At 40.7% G+C, this 23501-nt stretch overlaps 1 protein-coding gene across 1 annotated transcript in view; it reads left to right on the forward strand.

Moving 5' to 3' along the window:
- MYO5B (myosin VB) overlaps positions 1–23501 on the forward strand; it is a 322900-nt gene that overhangs the window by 293399 nt on the left and 6000 nt on the right. Inside the window, exons 32-39 of the mRNA XM_058170954.1 lie at positions 18–111; positions 3407–3550; positions 6610–6761; positions 9817–9906; positions 12262–12412; positions 13099–13384; positions 15671–15845; positions 17327–17407. Coding sequence (XP_058026937.1) covers positions 18–111; positions 3407–3550; positions 6610–6761; positions 9817–9906; positions 12262–12412; positions 13099–13384; positions 15671–15845; positions 17327–17407 — 1173 coding nt within the window. The remainder of the gene's footprint in view (positions 1–17; positions 112–3406; positions 3551–6609; positions 6762–9816; positions 9907–12261; positions 12413–13098; positions 13385–15670; positions 15846–17326; positions 17408–23501) is intronic.

A 23501-nucleotide genomic window follows, 5' to 3' on the forward strand; every position in this document is an offset into this window, starting at 1 on the left:
TCCTTCCTGTTTTTCAGGACTTGAAAGAGATGCTGGAGAAGCTGGAAAAGAATGAGAAGAAGCTGAAGAAACAGCTTAGGATTTATATGAAGAAAGCGCAAGATTACGAAGGTAACTTTCACATCCTCTTCTGCCGCTGAAATTAATATTCTGACAAAATAGTTTAGGTGGCCTAAAAAACTGGCTTGCCTTTAAACCAAGAGAACCAAAGGATTCAGATCAAGCTTGGCAGCCTTGCTCTGAGATCTAAATAAGGCTTGAGGGAAGACTTAAGTACAGCTACTTTTCAAAGGAAGGGCGGTACAGGTGATCCTCAATTTATGACTACAGTTGAGCCCCAAATCTGTTGCCAAGCAAGACAGTTAAGTGAATTTTGCCCCATTTTACAACCTCTCTTGCCACAGTTGTTAAGCGAATCACTGCCGTTGTTAAGTTAGTAGCACTAGCACTTAGACTTATAGACTGCTTCACAGTGCTTTTACAGCCCTCTCTAAGCGGTTTACAGAGTCAGCCTATGGCCCCCAACAATCTGGGTCCTCATTTTACCGACCTCGGAAGGATGGGAAGCTGAGTCAACCTTGAGCCTGGTGAGATTTGAACTGCCAAACTGCAGACAACAGAAGTCGCCTGCAGTACTGCACTCTAACCACTGTGCCCCATAGCTCAAGGCTCATAGTAACATGGTCATTAAGGGAATCTGGCTTCCCCATTGACTTTGCTTGTCAGAAAGTCACCTGATCACATGACCCAATGGGAACACTGCAATCCTTATAAATGAGTCAGTTGTCAAGCATCTGGATTTTGATCATGTGACCATAAGGATGCTGCCACGGTCATAAGTGTAAAAACAGGCATAAATCACTTTTTTCAGTCCCCTTGTAATTTCAAACGATCACTAAATAAACTTCTGTAAATCAAGGACTACTTGTATTAGGAGCCATCACAATTCCTGGTTGTCCCAAAGGTGCTTTTTCAAGAGGCAGGTGGAATTTCTGGTTTTTTTCTTGGAAAACGTTTCACTTCTCATCCAAGAAACTTTTTCAGCTCTGAGCTCTGAGCTGAAGAAGCTTATTTATTTTATTTATTTATTTATTTATTTTGTCACATCATCATACAAAAAGATTATATAGTATATAACCATATAAACATATATAGGAAGAAGAAAAGAAAAACAATAGGACAGGAATGGTAGGCATGTTTGTGCGCTTATGCACGCCCCTTATGGTCCTCTTAGGAATGGGATGAGGTCAATAGTAGAAAGTTTTTGGTTAAAGCTTTTAGGATTATGGGAAGAGACCACAGAGTCAGGTAAAGTATTCCAAGCACTGATGATTCTGTTGCAGAAGTCATATTTTCTGCAATCTAGATTAGCTTCTTGGATGAGAAGCGAAACGTCTTCAATGAAAAACAAAGAAAGTCCAGTTGCCTCTTGAAAAAGCACCTTTGGTACAACTATGACCTGGATGACTTGAGAATCTCCATCGACCATTCCTGGTTGTTTCTCCCACAACCTTTGCAGAGCTGTGAGATGCAATTTAGCACCTATTTGCAACTTCTTTCCTGGGGTCTAGCAGCTTCCTTCTTTAGCTCCAATATAATCCTAGGAAGGCTCAGCTGCTTTTTAAGAAGTGAGAGGCAAGTGATAAATTGACAGCCCTGCCTGTCTTGAAATGTATTTTTGCATTTCAGAGACCTACTTTGTCCTTCTACTGTAGTTGTCTTCATTGATTGGATATTTGCTCTTCTGTTTATTGAAACGGGCAAGACTAGAAAACTTTAAAAAGTTTTTTTTTTCCCTGCTAAGGTCAAATCTTCCTTTGGTCTTGCTATTTGCAGTATCAAGAGAATGTCGCCACCTGCTGGTTTCTCATTGCCTTAAAGGTGGATTTTTAGAGAATGCTATGTATTTGCAGTCATGGGAAGGAGAAGCAGCACATCAGAAATATTTATTTATTTGTTTATTTTTATTTATTTTGTCACAACATCATACAAAAAGGTTATATAGTATATAAACATATATATGAGTAAATATTAGGAGTATAAGCATATATATATATATAGGAAGAAGAAAAGAAAAAACAATAGGGCAGGAGCGGTGAGCACGTTTAGTATATGCATTATGGTCCTCTTAGGAATGGGGTGAGGTCAATAGTAGAAAGTTTTTGGTTAAAGCTTTTAGGATTATAGGAAGAGACCACAGAGTCAGGTAAAGTATTCCAAGCACTGATGATTCTGTTGCAGAAGTCATATTTTCTGCAATCTAGATTAAAGCGGTTTACATTAAGTTTAAATCTATTGGTTGCTCTTGTATTATTGCAATTAAAGCTGAATAGTCTTTAACAGGAAGGACATTACATATATTATATTATATATATACATTATATATATATATATACCATACATACATACATACATACATACATACATACATACATACATACATACATACATATATATATATATATATATATATATATATATATATATATATATATATATATATATATATGTATATATGTATGTATGTATGTATGTATGTCTCTATGTGTACATACATGCATATATATATATTAGAAAGAACAGTAAAATCTTCTTCCCATTGAACAACTGATGAAAAAGATCCATTATTTGGACTGCCATTTTTTCCAAACACATGTGTTGGTTTCCTTCTCAACACGTACATTTTTTAAAAAATCTGTGGAGTGGGTTCTTTTGCGGGTGCTGGAGAAAACTCAGCAAGAGGGGGAATATATCCAAGATAGGTGTAATCTCCAGACCAGTGCAGCAAGCTCTGTCAGGCAGCAGTTTAAGGAGAAAGACTTGGAGACCAGGGCTGTCAAACCTGCATCGTCACAGTGTCACCACATGACGCAACGGGACTTTTCCCGCCTTCCCTAAACTGGGCAGGGGCAGGGGCATGGTTAGCATGTGACACATCTGCCCCATGGGCCCCGAGTTTGACAGCCCTGTGCTACTCTATACAAGACCAGGAAATGGACCGTATCTTTTAGTTTTCTAATATACGTGGTTGCTAGGAGTAAAATACAACAGGATATTTTATAATTAGTTTTCATGATATGAGACCTCAGTATTAATCATAGCCATTAGAATACAGGTGGGTGGCTATGGGTCTATTTCAAGGTAATGCTGGTTTCTACCATAGACTTTACCCTGAAGAAGATGAGAAGGAATCACACAGTTCCATAATTGCCTTCTGGCTTTTTAACCAGAATCAAAACTTTCATTTTATATCTGTGTTACCTCCAGTTACCATTTTTGTAGCTCCAATGAGCCGGGGCAGACCACTGAATCAACCAGACCTCGGAGAGAGGGGCCTCTGAAGAGAGCGGCTGCTTCAGGCCATCTGTGAAAGGGGCTGATTTGGTTCTTGATTTGTCTTTCACAGCTGATCAAGCCGTTACACAGTCTGAAAAGCGGAAACACGAAATCAGCCGGCAAGTCGCCGTCCAAAGGAAGGAAAAAGACTTCCAGGGAATGTTAGAATATTGCGAAGAGGATGAATCTTCACTCATAAAAAATCTCATTACAGGTAAAACGGTTTCGTTCGGCTTCTCAATCTGGTTATTAATATTGTAGTTATAAATGGGGTTTGTAATAGTTTGCTGCCAAAGTAAGAACAAATCTATTCATCAGAGTCATAAGGCTGTAGGGTAGAGGTGTCCAAACTTGGCAACTTTAAGACTTGTGGACTTCAACTCCCAGAATTTCAACTCTGGGAGTTGAAGTCCACAGGTCTTAAAGTTGCCAAGTTTGGAGGCCCCTACTCTAGAGCTAAATCCGGAGAGTTTTACTAAGTCCTGAAAGAGAGGTTAGGTATAACAAACGATGCAATAGCTCTGGCTACTGCAGGCATTATACTTAAACCACTGAAATATGGTGAGAATCAGAAAAATGGTAAAATGGGGATAAGATTTATTCATTACATTTCCAGTTCAATCTTTTTATATATACAATTTTCATCGAATCTTTGAACAAATACAAGTACAAAAACAATGCAATTATCAACAAAAACTAAAGTAAAACATTTCATTTAAACTATTAAGTGAATAATATACCAAAAGGTACAAGCTAAAAGTTAAAGAAGGGAATGAGAATGCAAAAAGAAAACGAAAAAAAACCCCTAAGAATCTTTTTTAAATCCCATTACTTTTCTATGATTGTGTATCGCATAAGCATATGGCATGCCAAAAAAATAAGATCCATGGGTCAATTACAATGTTTTAATAATTTTTTAGAGAAAAATTACTGTATGCAGAAATGCTCAAAACGCCTAAGTCAAATGATTAAAGAAGTGTTTAAAAAAATGATAAACAAAAGGAGCATTTAATGTGATTTCTGTAATGGATTGTTTATGGGTCTTGACTTTTGGTGTGTATGTATGTCTCTATGTGTACATACATGCATATATATATATGTATGTATGTATATATATATATATATATATACTAGAAAGAACAGTAAAATCTTCTTCCCATTGAACAACTGATGAAAAAGATCCATTATTTGGACTGCCATTTTTTCCAAACACATGTGTTGGTTTCCTTCTCAACACATACATTTTTTAAAAAATCTGTGGAGTGGGTTCTTTTGCGGGTGCTGGAGAAAACTCAGGAAGAGGGGGAATATATCCAAGATAGGTGTAATCTCCAGACCAGTGCAACAAGCTCCGTCAGGCAGTAGTTAAAGGAGAAAGACTTGGACATGAGATTCCCAGGTATCTGCTGGCAGCCTTTGTGGTTAAATGCTACTCCAGGGCTGTCAAACCTGCATCGTCACGGTGTCAGCACATGACGCAATGGAACTTTTCCTGCCTTCCGTAAACTGGGCAGGGGCAGGGGCATGGTTAGCGTGTGACACATCTGCCCCATGGGCCCCGAGTTTGACAGCCCTGTGTTACTCTATACAAGACCAGGAAATGGACCGTATCTTTTAGTTTTCTAATACACGTGGTTGCTAGGAGTAAAATACAACAGGATATTTTATAATTAGTTTTCATGATATGAGACCTCAGTATTAATCATAGCCTTTAGAATACAGGTGGGTGGCTATGGGTCTATTTCAAGGTAATGCTGGTTTCTACCATAGAATTTACCCTGAAGAAGATGAGAAGGAATCACACAGTTCCATAATTGCCTTCTGGCTTTTTAACCAGAATCAAAACTTTCATTTTATATCTGTGTTACCTCCAGTTATCATTTTTGTAGCTCCAATGAGCCAGGGCAGACCACTGAGTCAACCAGACCTCGGAGAGAGGGGCCTCTGAAGAGAGCAGCTGCTTCAGGCCATCTGTGAAAGGGTCTGATTTGGTTCTTGATTTGTCTTTCACAGCTGATCAAGCCGTTACACAGTCTGAAAAGCGGAAACACGAAATCAGCCGGCAAGTCGCCGTCCAAAGGAAGGAAAAAGACTTCCAGGGAATGTTAGAATATTGCGAAGAGGATGAATCTTCACTCATAAAAAATCTCATTACAGGTAAAACGGTTTCGTTCGGCTTCTCAATCTGGTTATTAATATTGTAGTTATAAATGGGGTTTGTAATAGTTTGCTGCCAAAGTAAGAACAAATCTATTCATCAGAGTCATAAGGCTGTAGGGTAGAGGTGTCCAAACTTGGCAACTTTAAGACTTGTGGACTTCAACTCCCAGAATTTCAACTCTGGAAGTTGAAGTCCACAAGTCTTAAAGTTGCCAAGTTTGGACACCTGTGTTGTAGGGTTTGACGGGAACAGTTGCTACTGTAAGTAGTCAAGTAATCTCCATCCTGTTCACTGGGGAATCCCTGTTTAAAAAGGGCTGCTGTTTTCTCTTAAATGTCGTCCAGTGAAAGGGAACCCAGCACTTCCCCAAGTAATTCCGTGTTTCCCTGAAAATTAGACTGGGTCTTATATTAATTTTTGCTCCAAAAATTAACATAGGGCTTATTTTCTGGTTAGGTCTTATATTGGGAGAAATACTGTACTAAATGCATCTATCTGGCTGACAATCTTAACTGCGGGTTATTTTGGGGGTGGGGCTTATATTACGAGAATCCTGAAAAAATCATGCTAGAACTTATTTTCTGGTTAGGTCTTGTTTTTTGGGGAAATATGATACCAAATGCATCCAATTGGCTGACAATCTTAACTGGGGCCTATTTTGGGGGGTAGGGCTTATATTACGAGCATCCTGAAAAAAATCATGCTAGGACTTAATTTTCCGGTTGGGTCCTATTTTGGGGGAAATGGTTGATTCTACCATTGTTATTCTTGTAAAAGGGGGGAAGTCTTTATAACATTGAGAAGAAGCATAAATGTCATTTTAAAAGCTTGAAAAACTTGATTTACACATGAACAATTTATGATCAAGCATTATTCATTTCCCTTTTTTTTTCTTGGCGTGGCATGGTTCGGCTCCAAAATATATAATGGGAATAATTAGATTGTTTAAAAATAGGAGAGACATTTAAATATATTTTATGCTAGAGGAATGAGATCAGTTAATAAAAATAATTTGGTGACTAATTTTGATTTAGGTGTGTGTCCAGGGCCCATCAGTATAGAATTTATATTTAAGTTGCTAAGGAATCCTTTGGTTTCTTTCCTGCTCACAGATTTGAAGCCTCAAACGGTATCTGCCACTGTGCCCTGCTTGCCTGCCTACATCCTTTTTATGTGCATCAGACATGCCGATTACATTAATGATGATCAAAAAGTGCATTCATTGCTCACCTCCACTATTAACGGCATTAAAAAAGTATTAAAGGTAAAAAAATATTCCTTTTTTACAGGCAGACTTTGTTTGGTATGTTTATTGGATGATGCATACCTTTGAGATGACTCAAAGTATCTAGAATAGAATTTTATTGGCCAAGTGTGATTGGACACACAAGGAATTTGTCTTGGTGCATATGCTCTCAGTGTACATAAAAGAAAAGATACGTTCATCAAGGTACAACATTTACAACACAATTGATGGTCAATATATCAATATAAATCATAAGGATTGCCAGCAACAAGTTATAGTCATACAGTCATAAGTGGAAAGAGATGGGTGATGGGAACGATGAGAAGATTAATAGTAGTGCAGATTCAGTAAATAGTTTGACAGTGTTGAGGGAATTATTTGTTTAGCAGAGTGATGGCCTTCGGGAAAAAACGCTTCTTGTGTCTAGTTGTTCTGTTGTGCAGTGCTCTATATCGTTTTGAGGGTAGGAGTTGAAACAGTTTATGTCCAGGATGTGAGGGATCTGTAAATATTTTCACGGCCCTCTTCTTGATTTGTGCAGTATACAGGTCCTCAATGGAAGTCAGGTTGGTAGCAATTATTTTTTCTGCAGTTCTAATTATCCTCTGAAGTCTGTGTCTTTCTTGTTGGGTTGCAGAACCGAACCAGACAAGTGAGGTGCAAATGACAGACTCAATAATTCCTCTGTAGAACTGAATCAGCTATGGAACAAACATATTTTATGGAACAAGCTATGGAACAAACATATTTTAAGTAGGACATAAAGCACGAAGTAGAAAGTGAAGTTTATTATTGTAAACTGAGATTTTATGGAGTATCCAAGACTGGTTGGTTTTTATATTGCCTCCACTGCAGTCTTCAGAATTTCTAAACCACACAATCTAGTCCCATATGTAGACTGAGACTTAGCCAAAGACTGCCTGAGAAAGATTCCAATTGGAAAGGTAGAAAGTTTTGTTACGACCAAATTGAAGATTTAATATTGCAAGCTTTCATCACCTGATAACCTCATCAGGGCATTTTTTTTCATAAAAAACTAGAAAGGCAGAGAGCAAGACAGTAAAAAAAATAAGCATTAGCATACAAAAAAAAAGTTAATGCACAAGAGGGGGTATGTGACATGATAGCAGTCTTTCAATATCTCAGGGAGATATTGAGGGAGGGAGGGAGGGAGGGAGTCAAGTTTTCTCCAAAGGCACCTGAGGGTAGAACAGTGCTTCTCAAATAGTGGGGCGCGCCCCCCGGGGGGGCGCGAGGCTCCGTAAAGGGGGGCGCGTTTGACCTCGGCAAACAAGCTAAGCCCCGTGTTTATGTCTCTGTATCCAATCAGAGAACAACGGGAGCATCTGATTGGCTGTCCAAAACCCTTGTGACACGAGCCTGTCAGAGCCATCTTTAGTGTGGGACTGCCAGTACATGTGACTGCACATGCTCCTCCCTTTCAAGGAGAAAAACGCCTGAAAGAAAGTCGCGCGGGGGGGCGCGAAAAATGTTTTCTTCTTCCTAGGGGGGCGTGACAGAAAATAATTGAGAAGCACTGGGGTAGAACAAGAAGCAATGGGTGGAAACTAATCAAGGAGAGAAGCAACCTAGAACTAAGGAGAAATTTCCTAACAGTGAAAACAATTAACCAGTGGAACAAATTGCCTCCAGAAGTTGTAGGTGCTACATAAATGGAGGGTTTTAAGAAAACATTTGACAACCCTTTGTCTGAAATGGTATAGGGCCGTTGTTCTGTCTCTGTTCCCACTTTGGAGTAATGAGCTGGCCTACAGCCAGTGGAATCACGGCTCCTATCAGTCCTGGCCGAGAAAACACAGTTGCCTGCCAAAAAGTTCAAACAGATTAAGACTTCAGCTCACTTTGAAACGGTTCAGCTAATTTGCTTCCCGTGGAACTGAGAGCAGTCCCAAAGCTCCTTATATATCCTGTGGGTGGGGCTCCTGCCCCACCCTTCCCTTTGATGACGCCGCCTCTCTAATCTTCTGAAGCGCGGGTCGTTCCAGGCTTGATTAGTATTATTATCAGCTGCGTCTGAAGGCGTAGCCTGAGGAAGGGAGGAATCAGGGGATGTCGGCCTCATTACGTCCTCCGACTGACCTGGTTCTGGCTCCTGGAGCCGGGCCAAAGGAATCGGTGCTTCTGAGGTAAGCTTTACCCTTCCCCCTCACTCTCAGAGTCACTTTCGGGCATGGGGCCAGATTTCGGGGGCTGGAGCCACAACAGCCGTGTTGGCGAACCTATGGAACACATGCTGGAAGCGGCACGCAAAAACATCCCATGAGGGACACACGGCCTTGCTGGCTCCTTTGCCACGTTCCTGTGCAGACACACCTGCCAGTCAGCTGGCTTTCACATGCGCGGGAGCACCGAAACCCAGAAGAGCAGAATTCTGTCGCGCATGCACACACCAGCATCTAAACTTCCGAGTTTCCATCACACATATGCGTGATGGCCAGTGCACCTTTGCGCTGGAAACCAGAAGTCTATGTGCTAGTATACTCATGCGTGATGGAATGCTGCTGTTCCAGGTTTCAGAGCTCCTGCACGCACAAAGCCCAGCGAGGCTGTGCGGGCCAGACTGGATGGTTTTGCCTGCCATTTCCAGCACACAGGACGGCACGCAGTGAAGTAAAAGGTTAGCCTTCACTGGTATAGGGTCTCCTGCTTGAGCAGTGGGTTGGACTAGAAGATCTCCAAGGTCCCTTCCAATTATCCTGTTAAAGGAAGCAAATTAGAAGCATCTCTAGGGACCTTTATGGACCATTACTATATCTGCTCCTCTCTCCTTTAGGTCCTTCAGACTCCCTGATCTATCTTTTCTCCCAGGCAGATCCCTGGAAACCCAGCATTGTATTTCCAACACAAAGTTGGAAATAATAGGTTGATATTTCAAACCAAGACCTCCTAAGCGCAAGGAGTCTTACTTATTAATTTATGTAATGACAACTCTTTGTATGCCCCTTTCTTGAGAGGCTCTAGAGCAGGACGCTGCGTTTCTAGTTGCTCATCCTTTTCACGGCATAAGTGACCCAAGGAAAAGATTCATGGTATTTGTTTGGCTTCTCCACAGAAACATAACGAGGACTTTGAGATGACATCGTTGTGGCTGTCCAACACATGTCGCCTTCTACATTGTCTGAAGCAATACAGCGGAGATACGGTGAGAGAATGGTTGTACCGAGGATGAGCGCCTTGTTGCTAAACAGTCTCTCTTTGATGCTTTCGAATGGATGATCATACAGTACAGGTGGTCCTTAACTCCCAACCATTCATTTAGCCATCTTTTGAAGTCACGACAATCATGAAAATTTATTATTTATTGATTGCATTTATTTGCCACGCATCTCATTTCAAAAGCGACTCTGGGCAGCTTAACAGCATTAAATTACGACCAGTCCTCGCATGTACAACAGTTGCAGCATCCCTGTGGTCCTGCGATCGCAATTTGGACATTTGGCAATTAGCATAATTGACAGTGGTTGCAGGTTCCCAGGACCAGGTGATTACCATTTGCAACTTGTCCCAGCTGGCTTCCAACAAGCAAAGGCAGAGGGGGAAGCTGGATTCATGGAACAGTTGTGCGATTCACTGAAAGACTATGGTAGTAAAATTAGGTTTAACACATTATCAACCACATTCAGGGATGGGCTGCTGGGGGTTCGCAGGGGTTCGGGAGAACCTCTAGCTAAGATTCTGTGCAGTTTGGAGAACCCCCCCCAAATCCCACTCCTGGCTGACCCCTCCCCTCCCAGGAGTCCCCACATGGCCCGTTTTGGATGCAGGTAAGTGCAGGGCGCATGCGGAGGCATGGGGAGGGCAAAAAACAGGCATACTGGAAGTTCGGGAATAAGCCCATTTCTGGGGAGGCTGTTTTCACCCTCCTGGAGGCTCAAGGAAAACCTCTGGAGCCCGGGGAGGGCAAAAACTCCCCCCCCTCCCCTGTACTGCAGGAGGCCGACTAGGCCATGCCCACCATGGGCCACGCCCACCCAGCAACCGGGCAAAGAACCCCTCGCTAAAATTTTTGAAGCCCATCCCGACTACATTGCTTAGTGATAGAAGTTCCAGTCCTGAGTGTAAAGTTTTTTATTGTTAAAACACATTAAACGAAAGACAAAACATACAACATTTATATAGATATCACTGTTTATCAGCTATTCAAGACAGTCTTTTCCTATTATTTACACATATTTTAATTTTGTCTTACTCTACTTTTGCTTATCTACCGTTCCTATTTTCTAACCATTCATACCATTTGCTCCAGACGTTATAATATTCTGTGACCTCTTTCTCTTTAATTTCTTTTGTAAGTTTTGTCCATCTCTGCACATTCTAATATTTTTTTTAATTAGTTCTTTCTCTGTTGGTGGGTTTTCATTCTTTCAATTTTGGGCATAGGCTGTACGTGCTGCTGTTAATATATGGAATATTAAATATTGCGTATCGTTTGTATAATTTTCTGTTGGAATCCCTAATAAAAATTGTTCTGGCTCGCCCTTTATGGAAGTTCCAGTCCTAATTGTGGTTGGAAGTCAAGGATTACCTGATGCTGCAAACTGAAAAATGGTCATAAATCACTTTTTTCACTGCCGTTGTAACTTTGAATGGTCACTAAATGAACTATTGTTAGTTGAGGACTATCTGTATACCACATGATACCATTCCATACCAGGTCTATGAGCTCTGATGGTGCAGTGGTTAGGAGACAATATTGCAGGCTAACTCTGCCCACATCCTGCAGTTCGATCCTGACAGGGTTTAAGGTTGACTCAGCCTTTCATCCTTCCAAGGTCGGTAAAATGGAGATCCAGATTGTTGGAGGCAATAGGCTGACTCTGTAAACCACTCAAGGAGGGCTGTAAAAGCACCGTGAAGCAGTATATAAGTACAAGTGCTGTCTCTTCAGGATGGAAGAGTTGACCAAGAGGAAATTAATTTGCTATCAGCATATGTTTTTGCCTCTTATAAATTTTGGCTTGAAATTATAGCTACCATTCCAATTTGAGTATCTGCTGATGTTAGTGAATTATAGATCTGACTATGGGGCTGAACATGTAGCTAATTAAAAGAACAAGCAATAGTTTTGTTCAAGGAACTTTGCAATTTCCTGAACATAAACCTCACTTGAACTCACTTCTGAATTAGCATTCACAGGACTGCACCATTGGTGGCAGACAAAATGTCGGATTGCATTAACTAACATCAAAATGAAAATTAGTCTGAGGCAAGGAGCGGTGATGAACCCCGTTTTCCTTTCCTGATCACTTTTTCACACCTTCTAGTTGTGGAAAAATCTCTATAGGCATCCTAAGAATTATATTATACTCTGCAGCCATCTTGGAAGTGAACCTTCAATGTGTGGGTTTTTTTTTCCTAAAATCTACCCCAAAAGTTCCAGTTCTCCTCAGAATTTGCTCCACAAACTTTTGCTTTACCTACCAATCTTACAATACTTGGGTGTTTTTCTCTTCATAATTATAAAACTTTGCCATTTTCTATTGTTCTACCTTTGCAGGGTTTTATGACCCAAAATACCCCAAAGCAGAATGAACATTGCCTGAAGAACTTTGACCTCACCGAGTACCGTCAGGTCCTGAGTGATCTCTCCATCCAGATCTACCAGCAACTCATCAAAATTGCTGAAGGCGTCTTGCAGCCCATGATAGGTGAAAGGCATATTTAACTCAACCGAGTAGTACAATTGAGTAATACCATTACCGTATTTTTCGGAGTAGAAGACACACTTTTTTTCACCCCTAAAAGTGGGTGAAAATTTCGGTGCGTCTTATACAGTTAATGTTGCTGCGGGGGGAGGGGGGTTAGTGCGGCGCCAATCAGCTGTTTGCAAATGGGCCGCAGCAAATGGGTGATGATGAACGGGCTGTGGCGAATGGGCCATGGCGAATAGGTTGCGGCGAACAGGCCGTGGCGAATAGACCGCACCAAACAGGCCATGGTGAATGGGCTGCGGCAAATGGCGGTGAATGGGCACCAGTGAACAGGTGACGGCAAACAGGCCACAGCGGTGAGTGGGTGCTGGCGAACGGGTCAGATGAATACCAGATGGATGCTGGGAGGCAGAGGCAGATTTTTTTTTCTTGTTTTCCTCCCCCAAAAAAGTAGGTATGTCTTATATCCGGTGCATCTTATACTCCGAAAAATACGGTATCTACAATGGGGCTGTCCAACTTTGGCAACATGTGCATTTCAAAATCCCAGAATTCCTCAGCCAGCATGGGGAGGAGGAGGGAAGGGAAGATCCACCGATTGTGGATAATTATGAGAAAATTAGAATTTGCACGGCTTACGTTGCTCACCGTTTTGAGTACTTCTTCCTTTCTTTCCCTCTCAGTGACTGCGGTGTTGGAAAACGAAAGCATCCAGGGCCTGTCAGGTATCAAGCCGATGGGCTACCGCAAACGAAGCTCCAGCAGAGGGGACAGCGAAAACACCTACAGTTTGGAAGCAATCATCCGCCAACTGAACACGTTTTTGAGCATCATGTACGACCAGGGCCTTGACCCAGAGATCATCCAACAGGCCATTAAGCAGCTCTTCTACATGATCAATGCTGTGGCCTTGAATAACCTCCTGCTGAGGAAGGATGTATGTTCTTGGAGCACTGGCATGCAGATGAGGTAGGGTTCCGGCTTAAAAGTCGGTGGGTGATGCATTCAAGTCTGAGTGTTTTGTTGGAGGAGGAAGTCCCGCTTCCTGTAGATCTGTGTCTCAGCCTTGGCCACTGGAAGACGTGTGGACTTCAATTCCCAGAATTCTGCTGGCTGGGAATTCTGGGAGTTGGAGTCCACACATCTTAAAAGTTTCCAAAGTTGAGACACACTGCTATAGATGGATGAAAGTAAGACTGGACAGCCATAGAGTAGTGATATTCCCTCTTTGTACTTCAGAACCTTTGGCTAGTCAGCCATTACAAACTAAAGGACTATGTCCAAAAAACAAGGGAGAGGAAATGATCGATCAGCCTAGTATAAAGTTGCTCTTGCCGAGGGTGTGGTTGACTTAGCAATAGCAATAGCACTTAAGACTTATATACTGCTTCACAATGCTTTTACAGCCCTCTCTAAGCGGCTTAAGTCAGCCTCTTGCCCACAACAGTCTGGGTCCTTATTTTACCCATCTCGGAAGGATGGAAGGCTGAGACAACCTTGAGCCTGGTGAGATTCGAACTGCCAAATTGCAGGCAGCCAGCAGACGTAGCCTGCAGTACTGCATTCTAACCACTGCGCCACAACATTTGAAGTGAAAGCAGGCTTCAGTGTGACATATTACGGGGAAATGGTTTCTGAGGTTTGCTCTGCAATAATTTATTCATACTTGCAACACCTTCCTGGGTGCTGCATTCATAAGTTGATGGAAACACAGAGAGCTGCTTTGTATCAGAGTATTTTTCCATCAGACGAGAACCAGTTTGGTTTAGTGGTTAAGGCAGAGGTAGTCAACCTTTTTATACTTACTGCCCACTTTTGTATCTCAGTTAGTAGTAAATTTTTCTAACCGCCCACTGGTTCCACAGTAATGCGCCATGTATCATCGTCTGCGCGTGCCTCTCGCGCATTGTGGATTGGGTTGTGGGGGGGCGCCGGCTACCAGCTCTGCTTGTCTGTTACAGCTAGAAGGTGTTGGGGGGAGATGCGCGAGCTATTCTGAGATGAGGTCACACTATAGTGCCATTTAGTTTCACTTACGTAATGTGAACTAAACTTATGCGCGGGCGATACAAATAGTATATTTTCAGAAATTTAAATTGTCATGGGGAATTTTATGAAAACCTAATGGAAATGTTTTTAAATAATGCTATGAAACTTTTTTAAAAGTCAATTAAATTTAAAAAAAGGAAAGTGCTTCAGTATCAGAAAAACCCCTACCGCCCACCATGAAAGCTGGAACGCCCACTAGTGGGCGGTAGGGACCAGGTTGACTACCACTGGGTTAAGGCATCAGGCTAGAAACTAGGAATTATGAGTTCTAGTCCTGCTTTAGGCGTGAAAGCAGGATGGGTGTCTTTGGACCAATCACTAGGAGACGGTAAGTGCTAGTTCCGTCTTAGGCACGAAAGCTGGCTGGGTAACTTTGGGCCACTCACCAAATACCATATTTTTCAGACTATAAGATGCACCTAAATTTAGAAGATGAAAACAACAACAAAAAGTTTTTGGCCTCCCTTTTTTCAGCCCTTTTTCAGCCAGTTTTTGGGGCTTTTTTCAGCCTGTTTTGGAAGCTTTTTTTGACCCATTTTTAGGCTTTTTTCCACCCATTTTGGGGGCTTCTTTTGGCCCATTTTTGAGGCTTTTTTCAGCCAGTTTTTTAGGGTTTTTTCGGCCTGTTCATGAGGCTTTTTTTGGCCTGTTTTTTCTGAAAAAACGGGCCAAAAAAAGCCTTGGAAATGGGCCGAAGGCGGCCAAAAAAGGCCTGAAAACAGGGCGTGCCGAGCCCAAAGAACAGCTGGCGGGTGGGTGGGGCTTCGATAATATTCAGTCTATAAGACACACAGATGTTTTCACCCCCTTTTGGGAGACAAAAAAGTGCATCTTATAGTCCAAAAAATATGGTAAGTTTTAATTCCGCCCTAGGCATAAAAGACAGCTGGGTGACTATGGCTCGGTCACATTCTTTCAGCCCATGACATCAAGCTCCGTCAATAAGCCAGTCAGTCAATTCCTGTTAGAACCAATGGATCTACACTCAGTTGATCCAAACAAAAGGAGACACTAAACATGCGAGAAAAAAATTCCGTCAGTCTCATTAATTCTGCCCAATGGCTGCTCTCAAGGAGCTTGGAGAGACATCCTTTACTAACCAATCCAGGCACAGGATAGTTGAGAGCACTCCATCCACTCAGCAGGATTCAGAAACGTTTTGCCAATTCTTCTCCATAACTCGTCTCTTCATTGCGTTGGGTCCAGGTTTAACATCAGCCAACTGGAGGAATGGTTGAGAGGGAAGAACCTGCATGCAAGTGGGGCTGCCAAGACCCTGGAACCACTGATCCAGGCAGCGCAGCTCCTGCAGTTGAAAAAGAAAACACCTGAAGATGCTGAGGCCATCTGTTCCTTATGCACATCCCTCACCACCCAGCAGGTACACATTGTTTACGAACTCAGAGCAGCTGATAAAAGGTTGAACATGAGAATAAGGTTCTCCTTCTTGACCCCTTTCTTCTTCAAACCCTGTTCATTCAGCATAGTACACGGGTGTCAAACATGCCACGTCACATTGCCGTCACATGACATACCGTGATGTTTTTTTCCCTTTGTGAAGTTGGGGTGGGCATGGCTGTGTGTGTTCTAGCCCATGGGCCGCCAGTTTGACACCCCTGGTGTAAAAGATTACCAGACAGCTTCAAGCCAGAGTAAGGATTTGAACTTAGGCATCAGTGGTGGGATTCCAAATTTTTTACTACCGGTTCTGTGGGCATGGCTTGGTGGGCGTGGCAGGGGAAGGATACTGCAAAATGTCCATTCCCTCCCCACTCCAGGGGAAGGATACTGCAAAATGTCCATTCCCTCCCCACTCCAGGGGAAGGATACTGCAAAATGCCCATTTCCTCCCGATCAGCTTGGACTTGGGAGGCAGAGAATAGATGTGGGGGGCGGGGGCAGTCAGAGGTGGTATTTACCGGTTTTCCGAACTACTCAAAATTTCCGCTACCGGTTCTCCAGAACTGGTCAGAACCTGCTGTTAGGCATCCCTGCTTTAGGTCAAATTACAGTGATGTAGTGCTAATATTTTGCAAATATTTCCCCAAAAACATTTGCTTTGTCCAAGTCCAGCATGTGGCTGATGAAGGTCATTTTAAGTGACCTGGGGAAGTACTTCAAAATATTAATGGATTATTAGTATATGATAACATGACAGAAGTAAATATATGCACACAATCTGCATAATTATATACAAAACGTCTAGGAGTGTACGGCAGCAGCTTCCTAAATGGATGTCCAAGTTAGAGGTGATTGCCTCTAGACCAGAGGTGTCAAACTCAAGGCCTGGGGGCCAGATTTGGCCCACAGGGTGCTTAGATCTGGCCCGCGGGGCTGCCCTGGAAATAGCAAAGAGGTGGCCCTCCTGAACTCCATTTTCACTGGCAGAGGGTTGCAGGAAGCTGTCGCAGCCAAAAATAGAGCTTGGGAGCCCACTTTCGCTGGCAGAGCGCTTGGGCCACCAAAGGCTCCCCCAACACGAGTGACGTCAAGCTGGCCACGCTCACCCTGGCCATACCCACCCTGGCCCCTGAGGTCAAACACAACCCTGATGCGGCCCTCAATGAAATTGAGTTTGACACCCTTGCTCTAGACAGGGGCGCAGATCTTCTAGGGAACCAGAGTATACACGTTGTGGTCAATCGTGCACAATATGTACAATTGTGGATAAACGGGCACACATTCAGGCGCACCAGTTCTCTTGAAGGTCTGCTTGCGGATGGAGAGCCTGTATTGCCTTCTAATTCCACCCATTTCCTACGCTCGTTCTGTCGAGGACCTGTGGTGTCTGTTTACAAACTAGTGATGTCATAGAGTGTGTTGCACCTCCTCTGTAACCCTCATTTGATCTTTGCTCCTCAGATTGTAAAAATACTAAATCTTTACACTCCCGTGAACGAGTTCGAAGAGCGAGTGACAGTAACCTTCATAAGAAACATTCAGGTAAGCTTTCTACTAAATCTAGGGAATTTTACATCTGCCACACAATTAAAAAGTTGTGTCTAGTTTTTATAAAGCATCTTTAGAGGTCTGGCTATTGAAACTTCAGAACTGGATCATAAATACTCCTAGGGAGGTCCATCATAACTCTGAACATCTAAGTGACCGGCCATAAGTCAAGGACTATCTGTAAACAATCAGCAAGTCTAATTCTCGTCTGCCGGGGTATTGTCTAGTTTAGGGGTCTGCAAACTTTTTTTTTTTTTTTTATTCAAAAAGTTTTACAAAAATTTTTTTTTCCCCTCCTCCCCTCCTTCGCAACCCCTCCCCGACTTCCCGGAACGAGCACAAGGTATAGTTAAAAATAAAACAAACATATGCTAAAAAATTTTCATCCCAACTTAATTGTACCCCTACAATCATCAATTCCTAACTTCCCCCAAAAGCAGGGCCGGTTTAGCTCTGCCTGGTAAGGCCTGTTATTAAGAACACAAAGCCTGCAATTACTGCAGGTTCGAGCCCGGCCCAAGGTTGACTCAGCCTTCCATCCTTTATAAGGTAGGTAAAATGAGGACCCAGATTGTTGGGGGGGCAATAAGTTGACTTTGTAAATATATACAAATAGAATGAGACTATTGCCCTATACATTGTAAGCCGCCCTGAGTCTTCGGAGAAGGGCGGGGTATAAATGTAAACAAAAAAATAATAATAATAATAATACATCATAATCATTCAAAAACAGTCTGATAACTCTTAGTCTGATATCTACGTTGAATATAGTCAATCCATTTTTTCCATTCCTTTAAGTATCTTTCTTGCGTATTGTCTTTCAAAAAGGCTGATATCTTCGCCATCTCAGCCAAATTGGCAACTTTCAATATCCATTCTTCTATTGTTGGTACTTCTTTTTTCTTCCAATATTGTCCTATTAGTAATCTTGCTGCAGTTATTAGATTTAAAATCAATTTAGTCTCAATTACTGTACAATCCGTAATAATTCCCAACAAGAAAAATTGCGGCAGGAACTTTATCTTCTTTTTCAGAACATTTTGTAAAATCCACCAAATTTTTATCCAAAAGGCCTTTATGTCCTTACAAGTCCACCAAATGTGAAAATATGTAGCGTCATCACAATTACATCTCCAACATTTTGCTTGCATTTCTGGATACATACACGATAATTTTTAGGATCTAGATGCCATCTATAAAACATTTTATAAAATTTTCCCTCAGATTCTGTGCCTCGTGAATTTAACATTTCTAACCCAAATTTTTCCCACGTTTCCAATAATATTGGCTCCTGAAAATTTTGTGCCCACTTTATCATACAGTCCTTTACCAAGTCCCTTTCAGAATCTATTTCAAGTAACACATTATACAATCTCTTTATATGCTCCTGAGACTGATTTCTAATTTGCTTTACCAAATTTCCCTCCTTCTGCTCTATACCAATTTTCTGATCTCCCTTCCATCTAGCACGTAGTTGCTCATATTGAAACCAAGTATAATTTTTCCCTTCCTCTCTTAATACTTGCAGAGATTTTAACTGCAAATTACCTCTTTCAGTATACAAAAGATCTTTATATGTAATCATTTCCTGATTCTGTTCTATGTTTATATTTTCTACTGTATGTCTAGGACTTGCCCATATAGGAACCTTATAATTTAATTTATAAGAGTATTTTTCCAAACACATGAAGGGCATTTCTTAGCACATGATTTTTAAAGGCCTTATCCACTTTTTGTCATAAATTAAATATGCATGCCATCCATATAGCAAATCATAACCTTCTATATTCAAAATTCTGTCCTCTGTTAAATTAAACCAATCACTTATTGCAGAGAGCAGCTGCTTCATAATATAATTTAAAATTAGGCATTTTAAACCTCCCTTTCCGAGAATCTTGAATTATTTTCATTTTAACCCTAGCTTTTTTACCTTCCCATATAAATTTGTTAATTCCCTTCTGCCATTCCTCAAGATTCTTATCTTTCTTAATTATTGGTATCATCTGAAAGAGGAATAAAAATCTAGGTAAAACATTCATTTTAATAGCAGCAATTCTCCCCAGCAAAGATAATTGCAATTTTTTCCAAACAATCAACTCCTTCTGAACTTTTTGCCATAAAACCTCATAGTTATTCTTATACAATTTCACATTTGACGACGTAATATAAACCCCTAAGTACTTAACCTTCTTTACAATTTCAAATCCTGTTACTTCCTCTAGTTTTTCTTTCTGTTGTCTGGCCATATTTTTATTATTACTTTTGTCTTTTCTGGTTTAGCTTAAAGCCTGAGACATTCCCATATTGATCAATTATTTCCAACAAAGATTTACTAGAATTTATAGGGTTTGTTAAAGTAATCACCAAATCATCTGCAAAAGCTCTTAACTTATATTCATACTGTCTAACTCTAATTGCCTCTATCTCCTTTACTTCTCGTATTTTATCCAATAATGGTTCTAGAGTTAAAATAAACAATAATGGTGATAAAGGACATCCCTGTCTTGTTCCTTTCGCAATCTTAAAAGGTTCTGTTAAGCTACCATTGAATATAATCTGTGCTGTTTGCTCTCCATAAATTGCCTAATTATTCTTAAAAACCATCTCCAAATTGCATCTTTTCTATTAATTTAAATAAAAAATTCCAATGCAATCGATCAAAAGCTTTCTCTGCATCGAGAAAAATAAATGCTGCTAGAATAAAAAATTTTCTTTTCTAAGTACTCCAGTAAATTAACAATCTGCCTAACATTATTCCTCATCTGTCTCCCTTTTATAAATCCAGATTGATCATTATGAATTCTTCGCTGCAGAATCAACATTAATCTATTAGCTATTATTTTAACAAAAATCTTATAATCATTATTTAAAAGTGAGATTGGCCTATAATTCCCAGGTTTAGAACAATCCTGTTCCTCTTTTGGTATCAATGAAATAAAGAGGTTCTCCATGAGGGGAATTCTCCTTGTTGTATCTGATTAAATAATTCCTTAAGTGGACCTAACATCTCATCCTGTAAATTCCTATAATAACTAACTGTGAGCCCATCCGTACCAGGAGTTTTCCCCATTTTTAATTGTTTAATTACCAAAATAATTTCTTCCGAGGTTATAGGCCGATTCAGTTCATCCGTTTGTTCTAAAGTTAAATTTTTAACCTTATATTCCTTCAAATAATTATCAATATCCCTATTCAATATATTATCTTTAAGATATAATTTTGTATAATATTCTAAAAAAGCTTTTTTAATTTTATCCTGTTGATATCTCTCTTTACCTTTATATTCTATTTTTTCTATAGTACGTTGTTTTTGTCTTTTCCTTAAAGTATATGCTAACCACCTACAGGGGTCTGCAAACTTGACTCTTTTAAGACTTGTGGACTTCAACTCCCAGAGTTCCTCAGCCAGCAAAGCTCGCTGAGGAACTCTGGGAGTTGAAGTCCACAAGTCTTAAAAAAGCCAAGTTTGCAGACCCCTGGTCTAGCCTGGTCGTGAAATGTCTGTAGGAAAATGACCAGGTTGAGATCACCTGGAATCCAACAGTTAAATCCTGAGCTACCTGTAGCCTCTACCATTGAAAAGCAAACAAGTATCCTCCCGTTAGCCTCTCATCTAGGTGTCTTCTAAGTAGGAATACAAAGAGTCCTTGACTTACAACCGTTCGCTTAGTGACCATTCAAAGTTAAATCGGCACTGACAAAAGTGACCTGTGACCATTTTTCACTTAAGACCATGGCAGCATCCCCATGGACACGTGATTTATAGTCGGATGCTTGACAACTGACTCACATTTATTTATTTATTTTAGAATGTTTTTTATTTAACACACATACAAACAATGCATTTTTTTCTGAAGAGAGTATTGACCGAGTCACAAATTTGTACAACTTTTGGTTATCTCCCATCACAATTTATATATTTCACTTTTTGCCATAATATTCTTTCTCTCTAATTTTTATTTATTTTTTCTATTTCTTATTTCTATTATATAACTAATCTTACCATAGAATAGAATAGAATAGAATAGAATAGAATAGAATAGAATAGAATAGAATAGAATAGAATTCTATTCTATTCTATTCTATTCTATTCTATTCTATTCTATTCTATTCTATTCTATTACTCCCTTTTCACAACATGATATAGTTTTATTCCAATTACAAAAATTTATATACATTTTTTTAGGTGAACATAATTTCAAATGCTTTAACTAAATTCCAGCAATTAGAAAGTTAGATTCACTTAACAAACCATGTTACTAAATTTAACAACTGCAGTGATTTGCTTAACAGTTGGGACAAGAAAAGTCATAAAATGGGGCAAAACTCACTTAACAAATTTCTCACTTAGCAACATAAATTTTGGGCTCAATTGTGGTCATAGATTGAAGACTACCTGTACATAAGCTACAACGGTGGGTTTCAAATTTTTTTACTACCGGTTCTGTGGGTGTGGCTTGGTGGGCGTGGCAGGAGAGGGTTACTGCAAAATCTCCATTTCCTCCCAATCAGCTGGGACTTGGGAGGCAGAGAATAGATGGGGGCGGGGCCAGTTAGAATTTTTACTACCGATTCTCTGAACTACTCAAAATTTCTGCTACCGGTTCTCCAGAACTGGTCAGAACCTGCCGAAACCCACCTCTGATAAGCTACCTTTTAAGTTAGTTAGTTGATCCAGGGAGTGTTTTCTATTTCAAATGGCAGCAATAGTCTGTTTCGAGATGACTTTTCTTCTGATCTGATATCCAAGACTCATTTTAGAGGTGCTAAGAAATGGACTTGCAGTTTTGTTCACATGAGGCCTGTACCTGAGCTACAGGTTAACTTGTTCCTCTTCTATCACATCCTATGCCAAGCACATTGGGCTTCAAGCGTACTCCACAATTCTTGGTCGCATTTAGTCTCCAATCTTTCCATTTAAGGTTGATGTTTTTCAGATTCTCCCGAGAATTTTTGGTGACAGGTTGTTCTTTGGCCTTCCTTTTTTTCCTCCAACCACCCTGTGGTATCCAATTGATTGCGGTCATTGCTGGACGTTGGCAAACTCATGTGGAACATGTGTCCAGCAAAGCGCATTCTTCGTTTGGCCACTATCTCAGACTCTTCGGGCATTACTTCTTTGTAGAATTTTCTCATTTGTGACATTCTGTTAAGGCTAATAAAATGTAGTGAGATAGGACTCAATACTGCAGGGAGAAACTCCAGATTGAGAAAAGATAAATGCATAAGTAAATGCATGAAGAATAAGTTCACCCAAGTGAAATTTAATTCTATGCCCTACTAAACTGACCATCTTCACTTGGGGGGTGAGATCAACAGTAGATAACCAAAGACTATATCTACTGTTGACCTCACTCCCCAAGTGAAGTTGGTCAGATTGGTAGGGCATAGAATTAAATTTCACTTGGGTGTGCAGTACACCATTCAGTCACTGAGAATTGAGCAGCTACAAAAGTTTAAAATATTATGGTTGCTCTTACAATCACTTAGATCAGGGGTCTCCAACCTTGGCATCTTTAAGACTTGTGGACTTCAACTCCCAGAATTCTGGAAATTGAAGTCCACAAGTCTTAAAGATGTCAAGGTTGGAGACCCCTGACTTAGATGTCTATGCTGAATTTGGCATTTTTGCTCACCTATTATGTCCTACCTGGAATGGCAGGTGCTATTTCATAGTGTTAATTATTATTGTATACACAACAATGTCAGATCACAACTGCCGGTTCTGCCCCCCCGGCAGTTGGTTACTATAATCTTACCCTGGTACTCCAAGATGAAACATTGAGAAGCAGCAGCTGAACTGTTCACCTTCACCATATCCAAGGTTAAACTAAAAACAGAAGCAAAGTCCAACAGCTGTTGCTATTTAAAAACACTGGACAAATTGCCAGGTTATTTCCTCTGATTTACACAGTACGCCAGGTGGAGCCGTGGCCAGTTCTAGCTATGATCTTCTATTGCTGTTCTTGTGGGAAGATACTACAGCTACATCGGGGTGTCCAACTTTAGAATAGAATAGAATAGAATTTTATTGGCCAAGTGTGATTGGACACACAAGGAATTTGTCTTGGTGCATATGCTCTCAGTG

The sequence above is a fragment of the Ahaetulla prasina genome, chromosome 2 (assembly GCF_028640845.1).
Source record: "Ahaetulla prasina isolate Xishuangbanna chromosome 2, ASM2864084v1, whole genome shotgun sequence".
Lineage (NCBI taxonomy): Eukaryota > Metazoa > Chordata > Lepidosauria > Squamata > Colubridae > Ahaetulla > Ahaetulla prasina.